At 43.3% G+C, this 18628-nt stretch overlaps 1 protein-coding gene across 2 annotated transcripts in view; it reads left to right on the top strand.

Annotated features, from left to right (window-relative positions):
* Positions 1-309: 309 nt before the first annotated feature.
* Positions 310-18628, top strand: part of OSBPL10 (oxysterol binding protein like 10) — a 273686-nt gene continuing 255367 nt past the window's right edge. For both annotated transcript variants that reach the window (XM_069473350.1, XM_069473349.1), the window contains exon 1: positions 310-681. In XM_069473350.1, the coding sequence (XP_069329451.1) occupies positions 401-681 (281 nt within the window). In that variant the 5' untranslated portion in view covers positions 310-400. The remainder of the gene's footprint in view (positions 682-18628) is intronic.

Here is an 18628-nt window from a genome sequence, read left to right as displayed (position 1 = left end):
GCCCACCTTGCAGATCGGCCCTCAGGAGTGCCCCTCGCCCCAGGGCCTGAGCGGCCACGGGCCACGGAGGAAGAGGAGGAGGAACCCGAAGAGGGCTCGCCTAACCGGCCACCCGCTCCGAACTTGCCGGGGAAACTAGTGCGGAGGGAGGGGCCGGGCCCTGGCCGCAGCGAGAGGAGGGGCGGCCGCAGCTGCATCCAGCCCCGTTGGCTTCCTTCCCAGCTCTCCTTTGCCTCCTCCTCCTCTTCCTCCTGTATGAGTCAGGCATTTCCCGGGGATTTGGAGCAGCCACGCGCGGCCCGGGCGCCTGGAGCTGTAGCAGCAGCCGCCGCCGCCGCCGCCGCCGCCGCGCCGGGGCCGCCACCGCGGCGGGCACCCGCGTCCCGGGCGCGCACGGACCATGGAGAGGGCGGCTCAGGGCGCAGACGGCGGCGGGGGCAGCAACAGCAGCAGCCGCAGCAGCAGCCGCGCCACCTCGGCGGGCTCCTCGCCCTCCTGCTCCCTGGCGGGCCGGGGGGTCTCCAGCCGGTCGGCGGCGGCCGGGCTCGGCGGCGGGGGCAGCCGCAGCAGTCCGGGCTCGGTGGCCGCTAGCCCGTCCGGGGGAGGCGGCCGCAGGAGGGAGCTGGCGCTCGAGGGCGTGCTCAGCAAATATACTAACCTCCTCCAGGGTTGGCAGAACAGGTAACGCGCCCGCTGCCCGCGCCACCGCGCGCCCCTCCCTGCACGCCGCTGTGTGTGTGTGTGTGTGTCTGTGTGTGTGTTTGTGTGCGCGGGCGCGCGCGACGGTCCCTCCAGTGAACGGGATGCTGCCTCCGCACGGTGTCCTTCCTTCGTCCCTGCTCCCCTCCAGGTGGGGTGCCCAGATGGGGCGTTCTGTGGCCCCATCCTGAGACCACACCGCAGTGGCGAGGAGGGAGGCGAGAGCTCTGGTTTTCTTCTGTGCTGGCACCTGCAAGGACCGGAGTGGCAGGGGAGCGTGCTGGTCCCCGTACTCTGCCCGCTGTTTCTCGCACCCCTGAAGAATGATTGAGAAAGGGAGGCAAGGAGGCGTGCTTGGTGCCCAGTTGAAAAAGCGTTAGCGCGTCTGGTCCCATCACAGCAATTGTCTCCATAACATAGTTCATTTTAAACTTTGGTGTTTAAAAGCACCACTACCAACAGAAAACCTGCCACTTGTCATCCTCGGCGCCACCCCCCCCCCCGGGGTGCGTGCATACCCACTCCCCAGTTTATGGTTTGCAGTCGCCAATCTTTGTAACGGAAGTTTTGTTTTAAAAAAAGAAAAAAGACACATTCTCCCTTTTCAGAATTGACAGTTTGCTATTTAAATTATTATTTCCTCTTCAGGGCCCCTTCGAAGTTCCCTGCTCACTGTCCCCTCACAGTTGGGAAGACTAATTGTGGACACGTGGAAGGCGGGGCTGCCGAGGAAAGGGGCTCACATGCGCTTGCGGGGCGGGTAGCGTGGGGACTACCATAGTGAGGAAGACAGGAACAAATGTGGCACACTGCTCTTTGCTTTTTGGTTTTTTCACTTTGTTTTTCAAAATCAAGCCAGGGGGAAATACAAATGCCCATGCGAGGAGAACAATACTTTGGTGGGATCTTTTGTCCTGTCTTTATTAGCCCTTGGATCTTAGTAGACTTTGGGCTCTTCAGGATGTTTATGAGATTTGAATCACACCCTGGAAAGTCTTGCTTGTCTCTGCTGAGTAGACTAGATTACTTGGTTATCTCTTCCCGTTGGTTGTGTGGAAGTGTTCAGATTGCTTCCATCTGAGACATATCAGGCGGTTATTTTTGTGAAACTTAACATGGAGGAAGATGACTTCTGAAGTAGGGAAACTGAGTTGTTTCTATACTGATATTCTAGATATAGAATTTTGCGAGTCAGCTGGGTTTCCTTGGAGTTCTGTTACTCTGTTAGAAGTTGCACTTAACTTTTGAATCCTTTCATTTCTCAAAATAGCCCCAATGCCCGTTGTTGCCTCTCCGTTTCTTCTATTCATGAAAGCTGAGAAAGAATAGGTAGAGTGCGTAGGATGAGAGAGATATGAGATGACTAACTCTGATTTCAGTTCTTGGTAATTGTGTCTTGTTAACGGCAACTTAGGGTGCCTTGTTAGTGGCAGCATTTTGTCGGTGGTGCGTTGGCCAATCACTTTTAATGCTTTTTATTCTCTGTTGGCCTCTGAGGCCAACAGAGCTTTTACCCTGGATTGCAGTTATTTTACTTGCTTGGGAACAGTTTTTTACCAAAATGTGTATTAAAGTATTTGTTCTTTGGAGTGGATTTAGGAGGAATTGGTGTAACATTCTTTTGCATAATTTTAAACCCACTGTGGTGTTTAGATGGGAGGCAAGTTTGAGAAGAGGCAAAGTTAATAATAATAACAATGTGTACGTGATTGCAGGGTACCTAGGTGAAATGTGGTGCCATGTACACTCCTGACCGTGCTAAATGAGGTCTCATCTTTACTGAGTTTGTTTACTGTGATTTGTATCTGTCCGCTAATGTAGACTCACTGTTTTTCAGGTCTACCACTGATTCCAAAAGCATTGTCTCTAACGGTTAATGTCTCAGTGTCAGGGTTTATGTTTCCCACATTGTGTTCTCTGAACTATGGCCGAGGGTCCATTAGTGGTCTGCAGGAGATTTATGATGACTCTGATTGCACACTTTCCCCTCCTTAGGGATCTTATAACAGTGCCCACTCCCTGGGCCGGTACTGGTTCTGGTCTGCGGCCTGTTAGGAACAAGACTGCACAGCAGGAGGTGAGCAGCATGTGAGTGAGCAAAGCTTTGTCTATATTTACAGCCACTCCCCATCTCTCACATCGCCTGAGCTCTGCCTCCTGTCAGATCAGCAGTGGCATTAGATTCTCATAGTAGCTCAAACTCCACTGCAAACTGTTCGTGTGAGGAATCTAGGTTGCGTGCTTCTTACGAGAATCTAATGCCTGATGATCTGAGGTGGAGCTGAGGTGGTGATGCTAGCACTGGGGAGCGGCTACAAATACAGATCATCATTAGTAGAGAGGTTTGACTGCACACAGATCATAATAAATCAATTGCTTGAAGATTCATCAAAACCCTATCAGTGAGTGGCAAGTGACAATGTAATAATAAAAGAAAGAAAGTGCACAATAAATGTAATGTGCTTCAATCATCCGAAACCATCCCTCCTGCCCCCTAACCCCCCCCCCCCCCCATCCATGGAAAAATTGTTTTCCATGAAACCAGTGCCTGGTACCAAAAAGGTTCGGGACCACAGTTATAAAGGGAAAACTGGATCAGTAAAAAGGAAGAGGGAAGAGGACAAAAATAGAAACCTTGAAAATGTATTCATTTGTTCAATTAATTTATTTATTCAGAGACTATTTATTGAGCAACCTACTATGTGCCAGCCACTATTCTACGAGCTGGAGCTACTCCAGTAAACAAAAAAACCACAGGAGTGTCTTTTCATGAAGTAGTGGAGGAGACTTAGAATTAAAGAGTAGAAAGAGCCTACCCTTCCCTAGTCTAGGGAAATGCTTTGGTATAAATAGGTGGGCTAACTGGTTCATGTTGTCTTTTTTGGGGGGCCTCATAGCACCTTCCTTTGGCAGTTCTTGTTAATAAATTGCCTGCACTTAATGATAAATCTCCAGCCATAAAGTTCTAGGTGCCTCTGTGCTATTGATAATACTCTTTACCAGCTCCGGGGACTTAACACCAATCACCCACTAACAGTTTTTACCCTGGTGTCTTCTTGAATATCCTCAAGTTGCTGTAAAGCTTATATCTTAACATGCAGCATCATATTCCGCCTTTATTTGTGGCACCCTCAGCCCCCTCACAACACCCTTAGGAAGGCAGTTTGGGCCAGAACACAAAATAAATGACATAAAGGGAGGTCACAGGGAGAGTAAGACCAGGACTCAGATCACATTCATTGGATGGGCTCATGAAATAATCAGAGTGTGAGGAAAACATGCATTAAAGGTTTTCTCTGATTTGTTAATATAGAAATTTAAAGAAAATATTTCAGATATAATAATGTTGTATAGATTTACAGGATAGCATTGAAGAGTAAATGTATCTAAACAAATGAACAAAAAAAATTTCATAAAGTGGAAAGTGCAATGAAGGTTAAAAAAAAAGGGTGATGGGCCAGGCGCGGTGGCTCACTCCTGTAATCCTAGCACTCTGGGAGGCCGAGGTGGGAGGATTGCTTCAGCTCAGGAGTTCAAGACCAGCCTGAGCAAGAGCGAGACCCAGTCTCTATTAATAAAATTAAAAATAATAATAAAAAAGGGTGATGAGATAAAGCATGTATTTACAGGAATAATTTCAAGTGTGGATCTAATGTCTTTTTTGCTATGCACATTTTAATCTAGAGCACTATCTTGTCACCCATTTTTTGGTTTTCACATAGAGTGAATCAGGGGGAGAGTACACCCCAAGAACTTGGGGAGGCAAATCTCATAGCACCTTGTGCACTAGGATAAGAATTTCAGATTGTGTTTTGGTTGCCCAGAAGGATTTTAGGGGGGAAGGTGACATAAGTCTGATTGCTTCACTCTGGCTACTGTGAAGAGATGAGATTTTCAAGGGGAGCATGGAGCATGGAGACCAGTTAGGAGCCCATCACAGTGGTCCAATTATGGGATTCTGAGGGCTTGGCCTTGGAAAGGGAGGGGAATTGGAGAGAAGGGATAGGTCTAGTGTGGAGAGGATGGAAATTGCTGATGGATTGCAAGTGAGAGAAAGAGGGGCCAAGGGTAAGTCTTGAGTTATAGGCCCAAGAGTCTGGGAGGTAGAGGTATCGTTTGCCAGGGTGAGGATCAGAGGAGAGGAACGTGTTTGTGGGCAGGATAAGGTAGAACCCAGAGTTCTGTTTGGGCCATATTCAGTTTGAGATGCCCATGCCTAGTGAGAAACTAGCTGTGTGAACTCTCATTTGCCCTTAGGGTAATTTTACTCTCAAACCAAAATGGAACTACTTTGAGGTTGCTCATAACGTTATGTGTTTGAGGAAATAATTTCTAATTGGATCTAGGAATTGTTACATTTAAATATTTGAGGGTCAACGTTGCCATTGACTTTTTTTTTTTTGAGGCAGAGTCTTGCTTTGTTGCCCAGGCTAGAGTGAGTGCTGTGGCATCAGCCTAGCTCACAGCAACCTCAAACTCCTGAGCTCGAGTGATCCTCCTGCCTCAGCCTGCAGAGTAGCTGGGACTACAGGCATGCACCACCACGCCTGGCTATTATTTTCTATATATATTTTTAGTTGTCCAGATAATTTCTTTCTATTTTTAGTAGAGACGGGGGTCTCACTCTTGCTCAGGCTGGTCTCGAACTCCTGTTGTCGAGTGATCTTCCCGCCTCAGCCTCCCAGAGTGCTAGGATTACTGGCGTGAGCCATCGTGCCTGGCGGACTTTTGGTTATCTGGAGAAAAGAGGACACTGTAAATAAGGAAGCAACCTCCAATTCTTTTTGGTGATTGATGGGGTTGTAAGAACTTAGTAAAATATTGAAAGGAAGATCTTGACTAGGATAAGGAAGACAAGTGTTGGCAAAAGAAAAGACCTCAGGCCACCGGTGGACATTTATTTGGGCAGGAACAACAGAGTGGACCTTGGGTTCAAATCTTGACATCAACAATTAGCACATGTGTGACCTTGCACCAGTTTTTTAATTGCTCTGGGCATTAGTTTTCTCATTTTTAAATGGGGAAAACAATATTACCCTTCTCATTAGTTCGAGGTGGGGACTACAGGAGAGTACTGGTGTATAAGGGACAGATGGTAGTGCATAACAGGATACTGAGAAGCGGTTGCTATTATTGGATCTCTAATTTGTCCTTTCTTAAATGGACCCTTTCTGGCCCATAAAATTCTTGGTTTTCATTTTTGAGTGCTGTGGTTACCCTGGGACCACATTAACATAATTATTGCAGAGTTCTTTGGGGAGAAGATGTTGACTTCTTTTCGAAGGGATCAATTTCTTTTATTATTGTTGTTCATTAGAGATGGGGGGTTGGCTATGGTGCCCAGGTTGTTCTTGAACTCCTGGGCTCAAGTGGTCCTCTGCCTCAGCCTCCCCAGTAGCTGGGGCTACAGTCGTGTGCCACCATGCCTCACTTGGAGGAGTCAATTTAAATGTAAAACTTGGAACAAAACATTTACAGCTTCCCTTCCCCAGGCTCTAATCCTTCTCTTCTGTCTCTGCTTTATTTCTCCCCATATTCCTTGCTACCATCTGACATCCTTCAGGTTTTAAAATTTTTTAGTTTCTTTGCACTAGAATGTAAGCACCCTTAGGACAGAGAATTTTGTCTGTCTTGGTCACTGCTATATCCCCAGTGTTGGGAACAGAGTCTGGCATACAGTAAGGGTAAAGTAAATATTGTTGAATGAAAAAGAAAATGAATAAATGACAGAGAAGAACTCAAACAAGGGCTTAGTTCCAGTTTGGCCAATGTTAGTCATTATTAATATTATAATTCTTGGTTCTGTCCCTGCTCATTACCTGGTCCTTGTGTTAATGTTTATCATTTGCCCTCCTCTCTGCAACCATCAGTCTTTGTCTTATGGGTCAGGGAATCTGACTTTTCTTGTGACATGCACACCCTGACTTAGGGCCCACCGCAACCCAAGCAGGTGGGCTGTTAATGACCAACTACCCAGGATTTGCTTTTGACTCAGTCAACAACACACTTTGAGGATGTGGTGGTTAGCCTCCAGCATTTTGGAACCACTTGTCCCATTGAACAAAGTCACTGGGGCATATATTAATTTTTAAAGCCACACTGAATTAAAATGAGTGCTTTTTGAGTATTCCAATATTTTTAAAGGTAATTGGTAGTGTCAGGGTTGAAAATCACTGCTCTGCATTTTATATTCTTGGCTACGTGAGCTTAGGAAGTGTTTGCACATCTTGTTGTCTAGTCTACCAGGTTGTTTTGAGCCTGTGCACTAAAATCCTTTAGGGACACTAGATTGCTTCATTGACAGTGATAATAAAGGGATGGTTGGCTAGGTTACAAAACAGTGTATAATATGATTTATTCACTTATGCTTCAAACTATTTTTTGAGCACCTGCTTTGCATTAGCTTCTCCTTGCAGGGTCTGTCCTCCCCTCCTTTTAAAGTATATGTGTATTTGAGAAGATTTACACCAGAAAGGCTGCTGTGGTTTTCTGTGGTTGGTGGGATGATGGGTGATTTTTATTTTCTTTTCTTTTCTTGTTTCCTAAGGTGAACTTGAATCTGTTTTGCAGTTTGAAAATGTTGAGAAAAAGGAAAACTGCTCATGCCTTTTCATATAATCCCTGAATAACTGAATTTTGGGGGTAAATTTGAAGTCTAACATATATTGAAAAAAGTACACAAATCATAAGTGTAAGTAGTTCTTCAATAAGTTTCACAAACAGAACACACCTAGATCAAGAAATAGCAGCACCACCCCACTTCCTCCATCCGCCTACCCACCTACATAGAGTGTGCACTATTCTGACTTTGACACCAAAGAGTAGCTTGGCCTCCTTTGAACTTTGAATCGTATAGTCTGTGATCTATGTGATCTTTTGTGTCAGGCTTTTTTCTCTTAACATTATGTTTGTGAGGCTCCTTCATGTGTCTGTGTATAGTTATGGTCTGTTTGTTTTCACTGCTGTTTGGTATTCCAAATACACTGAATACATGTGTATCTGTTATAGATTGATATTTAAGTTCTTTGAGATTTTTGGCCCTTACCAATAGTGCTGCTGTGAACATTCTAGTACACATGTTTTGGAGAACACATTTTGTAGGATATATGAGTAGAAGTGGAAATATTGGGGTATAGTGTTTGCAAATGTCCAGGTTATTAGATACTCCAGAGAGTTTTCCATAGTTGCATCCATTAGCACCCCCGACCAGAAGTGTATGAGGGGCCTGGGTGCTCCACATTCTCATCCACACTCGATATTGTCTCTTGTTTTCATTTTAGCTAATCTGGTGGTTGTGTGGTAGTGTCTCATTGTGATTTTTTTTTTTTTTTTTTTTTTGAGACAGAGTCTCACTCTGTTGCCCGGGCTAGAGTGCCGTGGCGTTAGCCTAGCTCACAGCAACCTCAAACTCCTGGGCTCAAGCAATCCTTCTGCCTCAGCCTCCCCAGTAGCTGGGACTACAGGCATGTGCCACCATGCCCGGCTAATTTTTCTATATATATTTTTAGCTGTCCATATAATTTCTTTCTACTTTTAGTAGAGACGGGGTCTCAGGTCGGTCTTGAACTCCTGACCTCAAGCGATCCTCCTGCCTTGGCTTCCCAGAGTGCTAGGATTACTTCTTATTCACTTTTAAGAGACCTTTACATATTTTCTGTGTACAAGTCCTTTGATGAGTATATGTACACATCTGCATAGCACCATTTATATAGAAAACAGATACCTTCTTTCTTTCTGTGATTTGCGATTTCATCTCTTACTAGTGTCTCATAAAACCCAAACTGATATTATTAATGAAGTCACATTTTTCAGTTTTTTTTCCTTTTCTGATTGGTTCTTTTTGACTCCTGTTTAGGAAATCTTTGCCTACTTCTGGTAATGAAGACATTTTCTGATGTTTTCCTTTAAGAAAAAAAAATGACTTTTATTAATTAGAATGTTTATTATTAGAAGTTCAAGTTGACATTGGGAGAACACGGATTGCTGGCCAAAGCAATACTGGATTTAAGACTTTCAGTCTGTATTAGTTTCCTGTGGCCATTATAGCAAATTGCCACAAACTTGATGGCTTAAAACAACACAAATTTATTCTCCCAAAGTTCTGGAGGCCAGAAATCTCAAATCAGTTACACTAGGCCAAAATCAAGGTGTTGGTAGGACAAGGTGTTGGCTCTATCTCTGGAGACTCTCAGGGAAAATGCATTTCTTACTTCTTCTAGCTTCTGGTGGCTGCCAGCATCTGTTGGCTTGTAACGGCATCATCCATCTTTGCCTCTGTCTTTATATCGCCATCTTCTGTGTGTGTGTCAAATTCCCTTCTGTCTCCCTCTTAGAACTCCTGTGATTGCCAGATAAATCCAGGATAGTCTTCCCATCTCAAGATCTTTAACTTAATCACCTCGCTACATGTTGAAGTCTTTGCCGTATAAGTCAACATTCATAGGTTCCAGGGACTAGGATGTGGGCATCTTGGGGTGAGAGGAGGTCCTTATTCAGACTCCCATACAGTCATAGTTCTGAGATGGTTCTTGAGATCTCTGTTTCCCTTCCCCATCCACCTTTCCCAGCCTTCAGTGGTTACCGTGGTGACAGACATCCATCTCTTTCGTGGGAGGACCCAGGTTGCTGTCATGACTGTAAGTGGGCTTGTTAGGAACAGTTGGTGGACTCATTCATCGCTGCCTACTAGACAAACCCCTTGGGCAAATGTAAGGTAGGTTATATTGTAAGGGAACTTGTTTCTAATGCCTGTGAGTAAACCTAATTTCCTTTAACGGGCAAATCAGAGTTTCTTTGGGATTTCTTTAAATACTTTTGAGCAATCAATTTTGGAAGTATACCTGTAATAATCTGTGGTTCCATTTTATTATCAGAATGGCTTACTAGCCTGAGGACTTTTTTTTAAAGGTATAATTAACATGCAATAAATGCACAGGTCTTAGGTGTTCTGTTTGATAGGTTTTGACAATTATTTATGCCATATAACCATAGCTCCAAAAGGAACAGAACATTCTCTTCCTCCCTGCTACCCCCAGAAATTTCATTGTGCTTCATTACAGCCAATTACTCTTCTGCTGCAATTACTTCCTGATTTCTATCACCATGAATTAGTTTTGTCTGTTCTTGGGTTTCATGTAAATGGAACCATATAAAATATCCTTTTTGGAATCTGGTTTATTTAGCTCAGCATAACGTTCTGAGATTTATCCATGTTGCTGTGCTTATCAGTAGTTTATAATTCATTTCTTTTTGTTGTTGAGTGGTATTATATCCTATGGATATACCGTAATTTGTCTATCCATTTACCTGTAGGTGGACATTTGGGTGGTTTCCAGGTTTTACTGGTACAGACAAAGCTGCTATTTGTGTGCAAGTCTTTGTGCAGGCCATATGCTTTTATTTCTTTTGAGTAAATACCTGGGATTAGAATTGCTGGGTCATAGGATAGGTGTATACTATGCAGAAAGTGCCAAACTGTTTTCCAAAGTGGCTGAACCATTTCATGCTCCTACCAGCAGTGTATCAGTGAATGGGTTGCTCCCCATCCTGGACAACTTCGTGTTGCTACCTGGAGAACTTCGGGAAGGTGGGGACTGCCTCTTCCTCACACGAGTGGCATTACATCTGAGAGGGACAGTCTGTTGGAGCACAGGCTGCTGAAGTTGGGCAGACCTCCTCACCTTTCCAGCTTTGCCTCCTTTTTGCCAGTTGACCTTGAGCAAATTATTTAACTCTTTGGGTCTTGGTCACCTTGTCTGTGAAATGATCCTAACCTTGTAGCATTGCTGTGAGCCTACTATAGGCACTGGTCCCGAAATGGTGCACAGTAGGTCCTCAGCAGAAGTTTGTGGACTTGGAGTCTTACACTTTAGACAGACCAATGAGTAGCTTTGTGGAACCTAGTGGGTGCATTGGTGGCTGTTTAGCAAGTCTGCAGGTGTGTCTCTGCCTTTCCTCCCATGGCATCAGGACCTGGTTGACTTAAATGATTTGATTCGCCCAGTGGATGGCTGTCTGCATTTGCTGCTTAGCCTGTGGTTTCTCACAGTCTGCTCGTGGATACTTGTCTGGGGACTCTGGGAAGAAAGAAGCAATGTGGGCCTTGATGTCCTGAAAGAAGGGTTGAAATGATTGTGCCGGAAATGTGGGAGGCTTTTTGCAGTTCTGCCTGGCTCCCACGGATGTGATTTGGGGCCTGGCCAAGACAGAATTAAAAAGAAAACCATCCAGAATTTGAATTTTGATAACCCAGGCTAGATTGAATATGGTCACAGCCCAGAAAGAAAGTGCTTTATTTATGCCTTGTGCAATGGTATCAATAATAATGATAAAATTAGGAAACATTATCCACGGCCTTTTGTTACAAGTCTATTCTTTGAAGGTCAAAGAAGGTATTTGAGCCATCAATAACTTTTTCTACTTGTGCTGTAGTTTTTAGGGGACTATTTATGTTTTTGTGTGGTTTGGTTCCTTTCTATAAATACATTGATGAAAATAAGAAGAGTTGAAAGGCAATCAACATCAGTTTCTCGTAACTTGTTTTCCAGGATGTTTTAAGCGTTTATCTGCAAGGCCAGCCGTGTGGCCAGTGAAGGACGCGATCAGGCGTGTGTGGGGTTGGGGAGCCTCCGGGGAGGTGGTGGGGTTCAGGTTCCCCCTACGTGCGGGTAGAACCGGGGGCTCTGCCCAGGCCTTGCATTCAGGGGAGTCGAGTGGGTGAGGCAACAGATACAAATGCCCTTTAACTTGTCGCTGCAGCGGCTGCTCCATCAGAGCTGTGCAGGCTGCTACCAATGCAAGGAAAATCATTGCAGCAGTTTACCTGGGCCTTTTGGTTGTTGAATCTGGACAGAATCAGAAACTTTTCAGGGCCTGAGTGAGCTGGCAGCATCATCCCCCAGACATGCTTCTTTTTGTGTGTAATTAGGCCTAGTAGAATGTTTATACCCCAAGTATTTGTTGATCACTTTTTATGTATGTACCAAATGCCATGGCAGGAGCAGGAGACAAGAGAGAAAATGCACAGGCCCTGTCTTAAGGAGCTGCCAGTCTGTAACAGGGGTGGGCAGATGTCTTCTGTAAAGGACCAGATAGTGTGGGCTATATAGTCTCCATGGCAACTACTCAACTCTTCCATTGTAAACCCATGAGTGTGTCTGTGTTCCAATAAAAGTTTATTTACAAACCAGGTGATGGGTGAGACATAGCCTTCAGGATGTGGTTTGACCAAGCCTAGTCTAAAATAACACCCAGGCCCCTTCTGCAAGTAGTCAAGGCAGCCTAGTGCTAAGAATATAGACTCTGAGGTCCAACAGCCTATGTTTGAATCCTGCTTCTGCTCTTTACTACCTGTGTGACCTTGGACAAGCTATTTAACCTCTCTGTATCCAGTTTCTTTATCTTTAAAATGGGGATAATACAGTATCTGTGTCATAGAGTTTTGGGGATCAGCTGAGAAGCTGTGGGTAAAGGACAATGGCTGGCATGACGCAGAAAGCGCCATTAGCTATAAGCTGCTGTTGCCATCCAGAAAGGTGAGTGCTGTTGTAGAGAGAGGGAGCATCACCTCCACCTGGAATGTAGGACCTAAGCGTCTGGTGCAGGAAGACCTTCTAGAATGGTGAAGAGAGGAGTTCATCATGCAGACCAGGGCTTGAGTAGAGCTTCCTTGGTTGGAGGCTCTGCGAGTGTGAAGGTTTGGCAGCATGAAAGGAGGAGATAGGTTTGGCATGTCTGGAATGCAGGTTGTATGTGGGGTGTTGGCCAGAGATGAGACTGTAAAAGATACACCAGGCTATAAAAGGCCCCTTCCTGAAGGACTTCCTAAGGCACTGACACCACAAATCACAAAATGTCTGAGTTGCCACAAGGGGAACACTGGCCCCGTGACTATTGACAGGCTCAAGAAGAATTAAATACTTTATATATTAAAAATATCCAATTTAATCTTTAGGATGAGATAGGAGCGTCACAGATCTATCTATTCTCTCCTTCTTCTATAGTCATAGGACCCCAGTTTTTAGCTAGACACATGGCTGCCCAAAATAAAATTATGTTTGTATCCCTTTTTCCATTTGTAGCTAGGGATGGCCATGAGATTATAATCTAGAGATAAGTAGAGTTGTCACATAGTAATTTCCTGGAACCTTCTTTGTATTCTTCCTATTTTTTACTTTCCTCTTGGAATATAGACATGATAGCTGAAACTGGAATACAGATATGATGGCTGGGATCCCAGTAACCATCTTGAACCTTGGGGTGACTGGGATGAAGGCCATCAAAACAGAAGAAACCTGGCCTCGGAGGACTTTGTGGATCAGAGCCACCTCACAAATCCAGGGCTGTAACCTCTGGAATTTTTGTCAGGGGGGAGAAAGGAGGAGGCAGGAATAAGCTTCTTTTGTAACCACTATTCACAGTCAGATCTAACCCTAAGTGATACAGGTAGAATCCCTATTTTACAGATGAAGAAACTGAGGCATAGAGTGACATAAGTTGCATAGTTAATAAATTGTGGAGCCAAAATTTGTCTGACTCTAAAGTGTATTTTCTTTTTTCTTTCTTTTTTTTGGAGGAGGATAGAGTCTCGCTCTGTTGCCTGGGCTAGAGTGCTGTGGGGTCGGCCTAGCTCACAGTAACCTCCAACTTCTGGGCTCAAGCGATCCTCTTGCCTCAGTCTGAGTAGCTGGGACTACAAGCGTGTGCCACCACACTGGGTAATTTTTTCTAGTTTTAGTTGTCTGGCTAATTTCATTTCTTTTCTTTTCTTTCTTTCTTTCTTCTTTTTTTTTTTTTTTTTTTGAGACAGAGTCTCACTCTGTTCCCCGGGCTAGAGTGCCATGGCGTCAGCCTGGCTCACAGCAACCTCAAACTCCTGGGCTCAAGCAATCCTCCTGCCTCAGCCTCCCGAGTAGCTGGGACTAAGGCATGCGCCACCATGTCCGACTAATTTTTTATATATATATATATTTTAGTTGTCCATATAATTTCTTTCTATTTTTAGTAGAGATGGGGGTCTCGCTCTTGCTTAGGCTGGTCTCGAACTCCTGAGCTCAAACGATCCACCCGCCTCGGCCTCCCAGAGTGCTAGGATTACAGGTGTGAGCCATCATGCCCGGCCCCCAAAGCATATTTTCTTTCCACTACTCTGGAAAGAACTTGAAGATCCTCTACCCCCTCATTTTATAGATGAGATCACTGAGGGCTTTGCCTCAGGGTAAATCAGGACCAGCTTGTTCCACTGCAAGATAATCATTATTTGGTGTTTTCCCATCTTTCTCTTTCTGTACAGCCGTGGCCTTCTCAAAGAAGGAGCCCCCATATTTTAATTACTGATGTTGTGGCCCTCCCTTGGGCGGAATCTCTTTCTGAGAGTAGGTTGTCTTTGGTGGTTTTCTCTGGTTAGAAACTCTGTTTCAGGGCTGTGTGTTTAGAGCTTTCTCTTTAGACAACCTTGCCAACTCTTGCCACTGCTGGACTGCTCCTCAGTGATGACTTTCCTTACCTGGCTTGTCCTTTCTGCAGTTGGGCATTTAGGGCCAGATGAGGGGACTCTTTGGCCCTGTGACTATCTGTAAACGCTGACAGATGAATCTTGAGGTATGCAGAGGCCTCCTAATTCGTTACTCTCAGAGTGTGGACTTTGGCTGAAGTAGGGTCATGCGTTCGTGGAAAGTACTTTGCTTTTGGGATTCTTGTGCATCTGAGTTCCACCCTATTACTAATACCTTAAAAATGGGCCTTCCAACCCCCTTGGCCGGCCACACAGAGCAGAATACTGTGTGTGTATTCTAGCTGACTCATTTAGTGGATTGGGCCCTAAAAAGTCGAGCAGAACAAAAGCCAGTTTGTGTTGGTAAGTGCTGTTGAGAGAATGTGTTGCACGTGGATGATATAGCATTTCATATCCATGTCTCTCTTTGCTCCAGCAAATTTCTTTGTGGTAATTTTTATTAGCTTGGCTAATGTGTGCCTTTTTCTTTGTATGGGAAGTCTGCAGCTGATACCTTGGCCCAAAGTGCATCATAACACTATTACAGTCACTTAGTTAATGTGGAATTTCCTGTAACTGAAATTTCTCCATCAAATATCAGCTTTCGTGATTCCTTCGCAGTCAGCTGAAACTCAGGAAAATGGTATTCAAAGCCAAAACTTCATGGTCTTTTCTCATGTTGAATAACAGGCTATTTTTTGTGGGTTGGACATAAAGATATGCTTCAGAAACTCTTTGTATCAAAGAAAGAGGGCGAAGCTTGTGTCTGTGAAATCAAGTTTAAGTTTGTTTTTTTTTTTTTTTTTTTTTTAGTACAAGCAATGTGTGACCTAACTTGGACGAAACTAAATTGTAGTTATTCATGTCATGGAACTGTCTGAATTTCTGTTTATCTGAAGGCTTGCTTCCTTTTCCTTTCCAGCGCTGTAGTGTTATCGGGATTTTTAGTGTATTTTGTTTTGTTTCTTTCTTTATTTTTGCTTTGTTTCTTAGTTTAAAACTTTAAATACTGTGAAACAACTAAATGTAACTTGAGATCTGATGTTTTCTTTTCCTATAGATGACATCCTTAACAATGATTGGCAAAATTGGTATAAAGTCTATAGAGACTAGTACTGTATCCATGTTAAGTATTTGATTTTATCATTTGTATGCTGAAGTATTTCGGAGTAAAGGGGCATTAAGTTGGCAACTATGAGAAGTTCATGGAAAAATATTTTATAGCAATGGTGGTGAAATATTAGTAGTTCTTTAGTAGTAAGTAGTTCTTTGTATTATTCTTGTAACTTCTCTGTAACTTTGAAATTAGATTGCAAAGTTAACAAAAATTCATTTGGCCTGTTAAAAACAAAAGGCCGTGGGGTATGTGGTATATACTTCTTGGATGAATATAGCATATATCTAATAAAAATTATCCAATTTGCCATAACTCTAGTCTAATAAAGTGGTCACTGAGGCATCCATTCTTCATCCAGGTGGGTTTGGAAAATGCCCAGGTGTGCTAAAAATGATTCTTAGACAATTCCAAACATTAACTACGATGAAATTGACTGAATTTGTTAGTGCCTATGAGCACTTGTCCATTAAACTAGGTAAAGCCAGCATATTTGCAGCTTATGAAAGGACCGTTAAACGAAAGGCTTGGGAGATTTGTGTTTTTATCCCTTTTCTGTTTGGTTGTTTCATCTTCTATAAATGTCAGCTGGTTTTTTCATCTGTAAATGGGATGAAGTGGGAAACATATTGCTTGTTTCTTCATTACTCCACAGGAAAATCAGAATGAATTAGCATTCATAAGCACTTTTAAACCTACAACTTTATTATTAATATATAATTCTATTACCTAGAATTGTGGTGACATTTGTTTTAAAATTGCTTGCAAAACATGTTTTGAGTAAAGAGGACAAACAGAATGTGTCCTTGGAATTTTTGTCCAATTTCTAAGGGTAGCCTCTCTGTACCCTTGGTGGCCTTAATGGGCCTATAGATGTAGACTTTGGGGCCTGAGGTCAGTGCAAGTATTTACCACAATGTCAAGCTGGCAGATGTTCGTAGGTGACTCATAATTTAGCTGTCTCCCGGAGTCCAAGGTTCAGGGGCCTATCTCCTGATGGAGGTCTATGCTGTCAGTGGTTTCACCACTTAATGAGGGATTTTGCTTTTTCTCTTTGAAAAGCCAGTCACTTCTTTGTGCTCTGATACATCAGTTGTGTGCTCTTCATGGAGCCAGGCAGTGTGAGCTTTCTCAAAAGCACACAGGAGTTCCTTCCTGTGAGTGACTACAGGTGGGCTGCTCAGGGCTTTACAATCTTAAGGGGTAGCAAGGACTTCATAAACCCTACCCTGACATTGTTTTTATCCTGGCCTCTCTAAATTGTAATAAGCGAAAGTATAGAGCAGATTAAGGAAAACTCAGGCTTCCAAGGGTTGTGAGGCCATCAGGTTGGCCAAGTGACGGAGTTTTCCTCTCCCTTCTGCTCCTAGCTGGGCTGGCACTGCCCATCCAGAGTCATGCCTGCTGGGACGGTTTGCTGAGGAAAGCAAAAGAATTTTGCCATCTTCACTGGACAGAGACGGAAGCTTCCATGCTGAGCCCCACCACTTACTTAGGCACATTACTTAACCTCTCTATGCGTCAGTTTCCTCATTTGTAAAATGAGGCTAATGAGAACACCTACCTTAAGGAGTTGCTGTGAGGATTAAGTTAAATGAGTCAATATTAATAAAGTGCAAGGACCTGTGCATGTTAAAAAATAATAAAAACGGAGCAGCATGAGCTCTCTGTCTTTCAGCATGAGCTGAAAAGACAGCTCAGTGGAGGAATGGGATTTTTTTTTCTTTCTTGTCCTTGGTTTTGATGTGCAAGGTTGATTTGGTTTGTCTTACATTATCTCATGGACCATGTTATTTATGCTTAGAAACCACAGATTAACTCTTTAGGATGTGTGTAGTAAAATGTGTTTTAGCTACTTTTTAAACAAAAAAAGATGTCTTGTGCCATTGGCCAGGCACAGTGGCCCATGCCTGTCATCCCTGCACTTTGGGAGGCTTAGATGGAGGATCATTTGAGGGTTTCAAGACAAGCCTGGGCAGCATAGTGAGACCCTATTGCTACAAAAAAGAAAAGCCAGGCAGGGTGTCACATGCTTGTAGTCCTAGCTACTCAGGAGGCTGGGATAGGAAGATCGCTGGAGTCCAGGAGTTCAAGGATGCAGTGAGCTATGATCATGCCCCTGCATTCCAGACTGGGCAACAGAGTGAGACCCTGTCTCTAAAACAAACAAACAAACAAATAAACAAGATGGCTCATACAATTTCTCATACTCAAATGAAAGTTCCAGTTACTCTGTATCTTTACCAGCACTTGGTATTATTGATATTTTTTATTTTAGCCATTTAGTAAGTGTATGGTGGCATCTCATGGTTTTCATTTGTTATTCCCTAATAGCTAATTATGTTGAGCATCGTTTCATGTGCTTATTTGCCATCTGGATATCTTCTTGAATAAAGTGTCTGCTAAGTCTTTTATCCATTTTTTTTTTAACTTTTATATTTAGAGACAGGGTCTTGCTCTGTCACCTAGGCTAGAGTGCGGTGGTATGATCATAGCTCACAGCAACCTCAAACTCCTGGGCTCATGTGATGCTCCTTCCTCAGTCTCCCAAGTAGCTGGGACTACAGGCAAGCACCACTATGCCTGGGTAATTTTTAAAAAAATTTTTTATAGAGACAGGGCCCTGTTATATTGCCTAGGGTGGTCTCAAATTCCTGGCCTTAAGCGATCCTCCCACCTTGGTCTCCCAAAGTGCTAGGATTATAGGCGTGAACCATTGTACCTTTATCCATTTTTTAATTGGGTTTTAATTGGATTGTTTTCTTACTGTTGAGTTTTGAGAGTTTTCTTCTGAGAGTAGTTCAGAAGAACTACTTTTTAAGAATTTTTTTTTCCTTTTTAAGGAATTGGTACGTTTCTTATAAATTGTTACATTTATGTGTAGAGTTTCTTGTAGTATTCCCATATGTCTTTAATGTCCATGAGGCCTGTAGTGATACTGCGTTCTTCCTTTTCCTGGTATTGGTAATTTTTACCTCTTTGTTTTTGCCAGTCTTTCTAGAGGCTTATCAATTTATTGATCTTTCTAAGAATAAGCTTTTTATTTTATTATGGTTTTCATTATTTTTCTGTTTTCAATTTAATTGATTTCTAGTCTAATTTTTTTATTCTTCTATTAACACTTTTTTATGTTTAGTTTCATTTTAATGTCTTAAGGGGGATACTTAAATTATTAAATTATTTTTTTCTTTTCCAATGTAAACATTAAATGCCATAAATTTCCCTCTAAGCACTGCTTTAGTTGTACTCACAAATTTTGGTACGTTGTATTTTCATTTTAGTTCAGGTTAAAATATTTTCTAATTTCTTTTGGGGACCTACTC

This window comes from Eulemur rufifrons, chromosome 7 (assembly GCF_041146395.1).
Source record: "Eulemur rufifrons isolate Redbay chromosome 7, OSU_ERuf_1, whole genome shotgun sequence".
Taxonomy (NCBI): domain Eukaryota; kingdom Metazoa; phylum Chordata; class Mammalia; order Primates; family Lemuridae; genus Eulemur; species Eulemur rufifrons.
The sequence above is the reverse complement of the archived record's forward strand: the minus strand, read 5'-3'. Positions and strand labels throughout refer to the sequence as shown.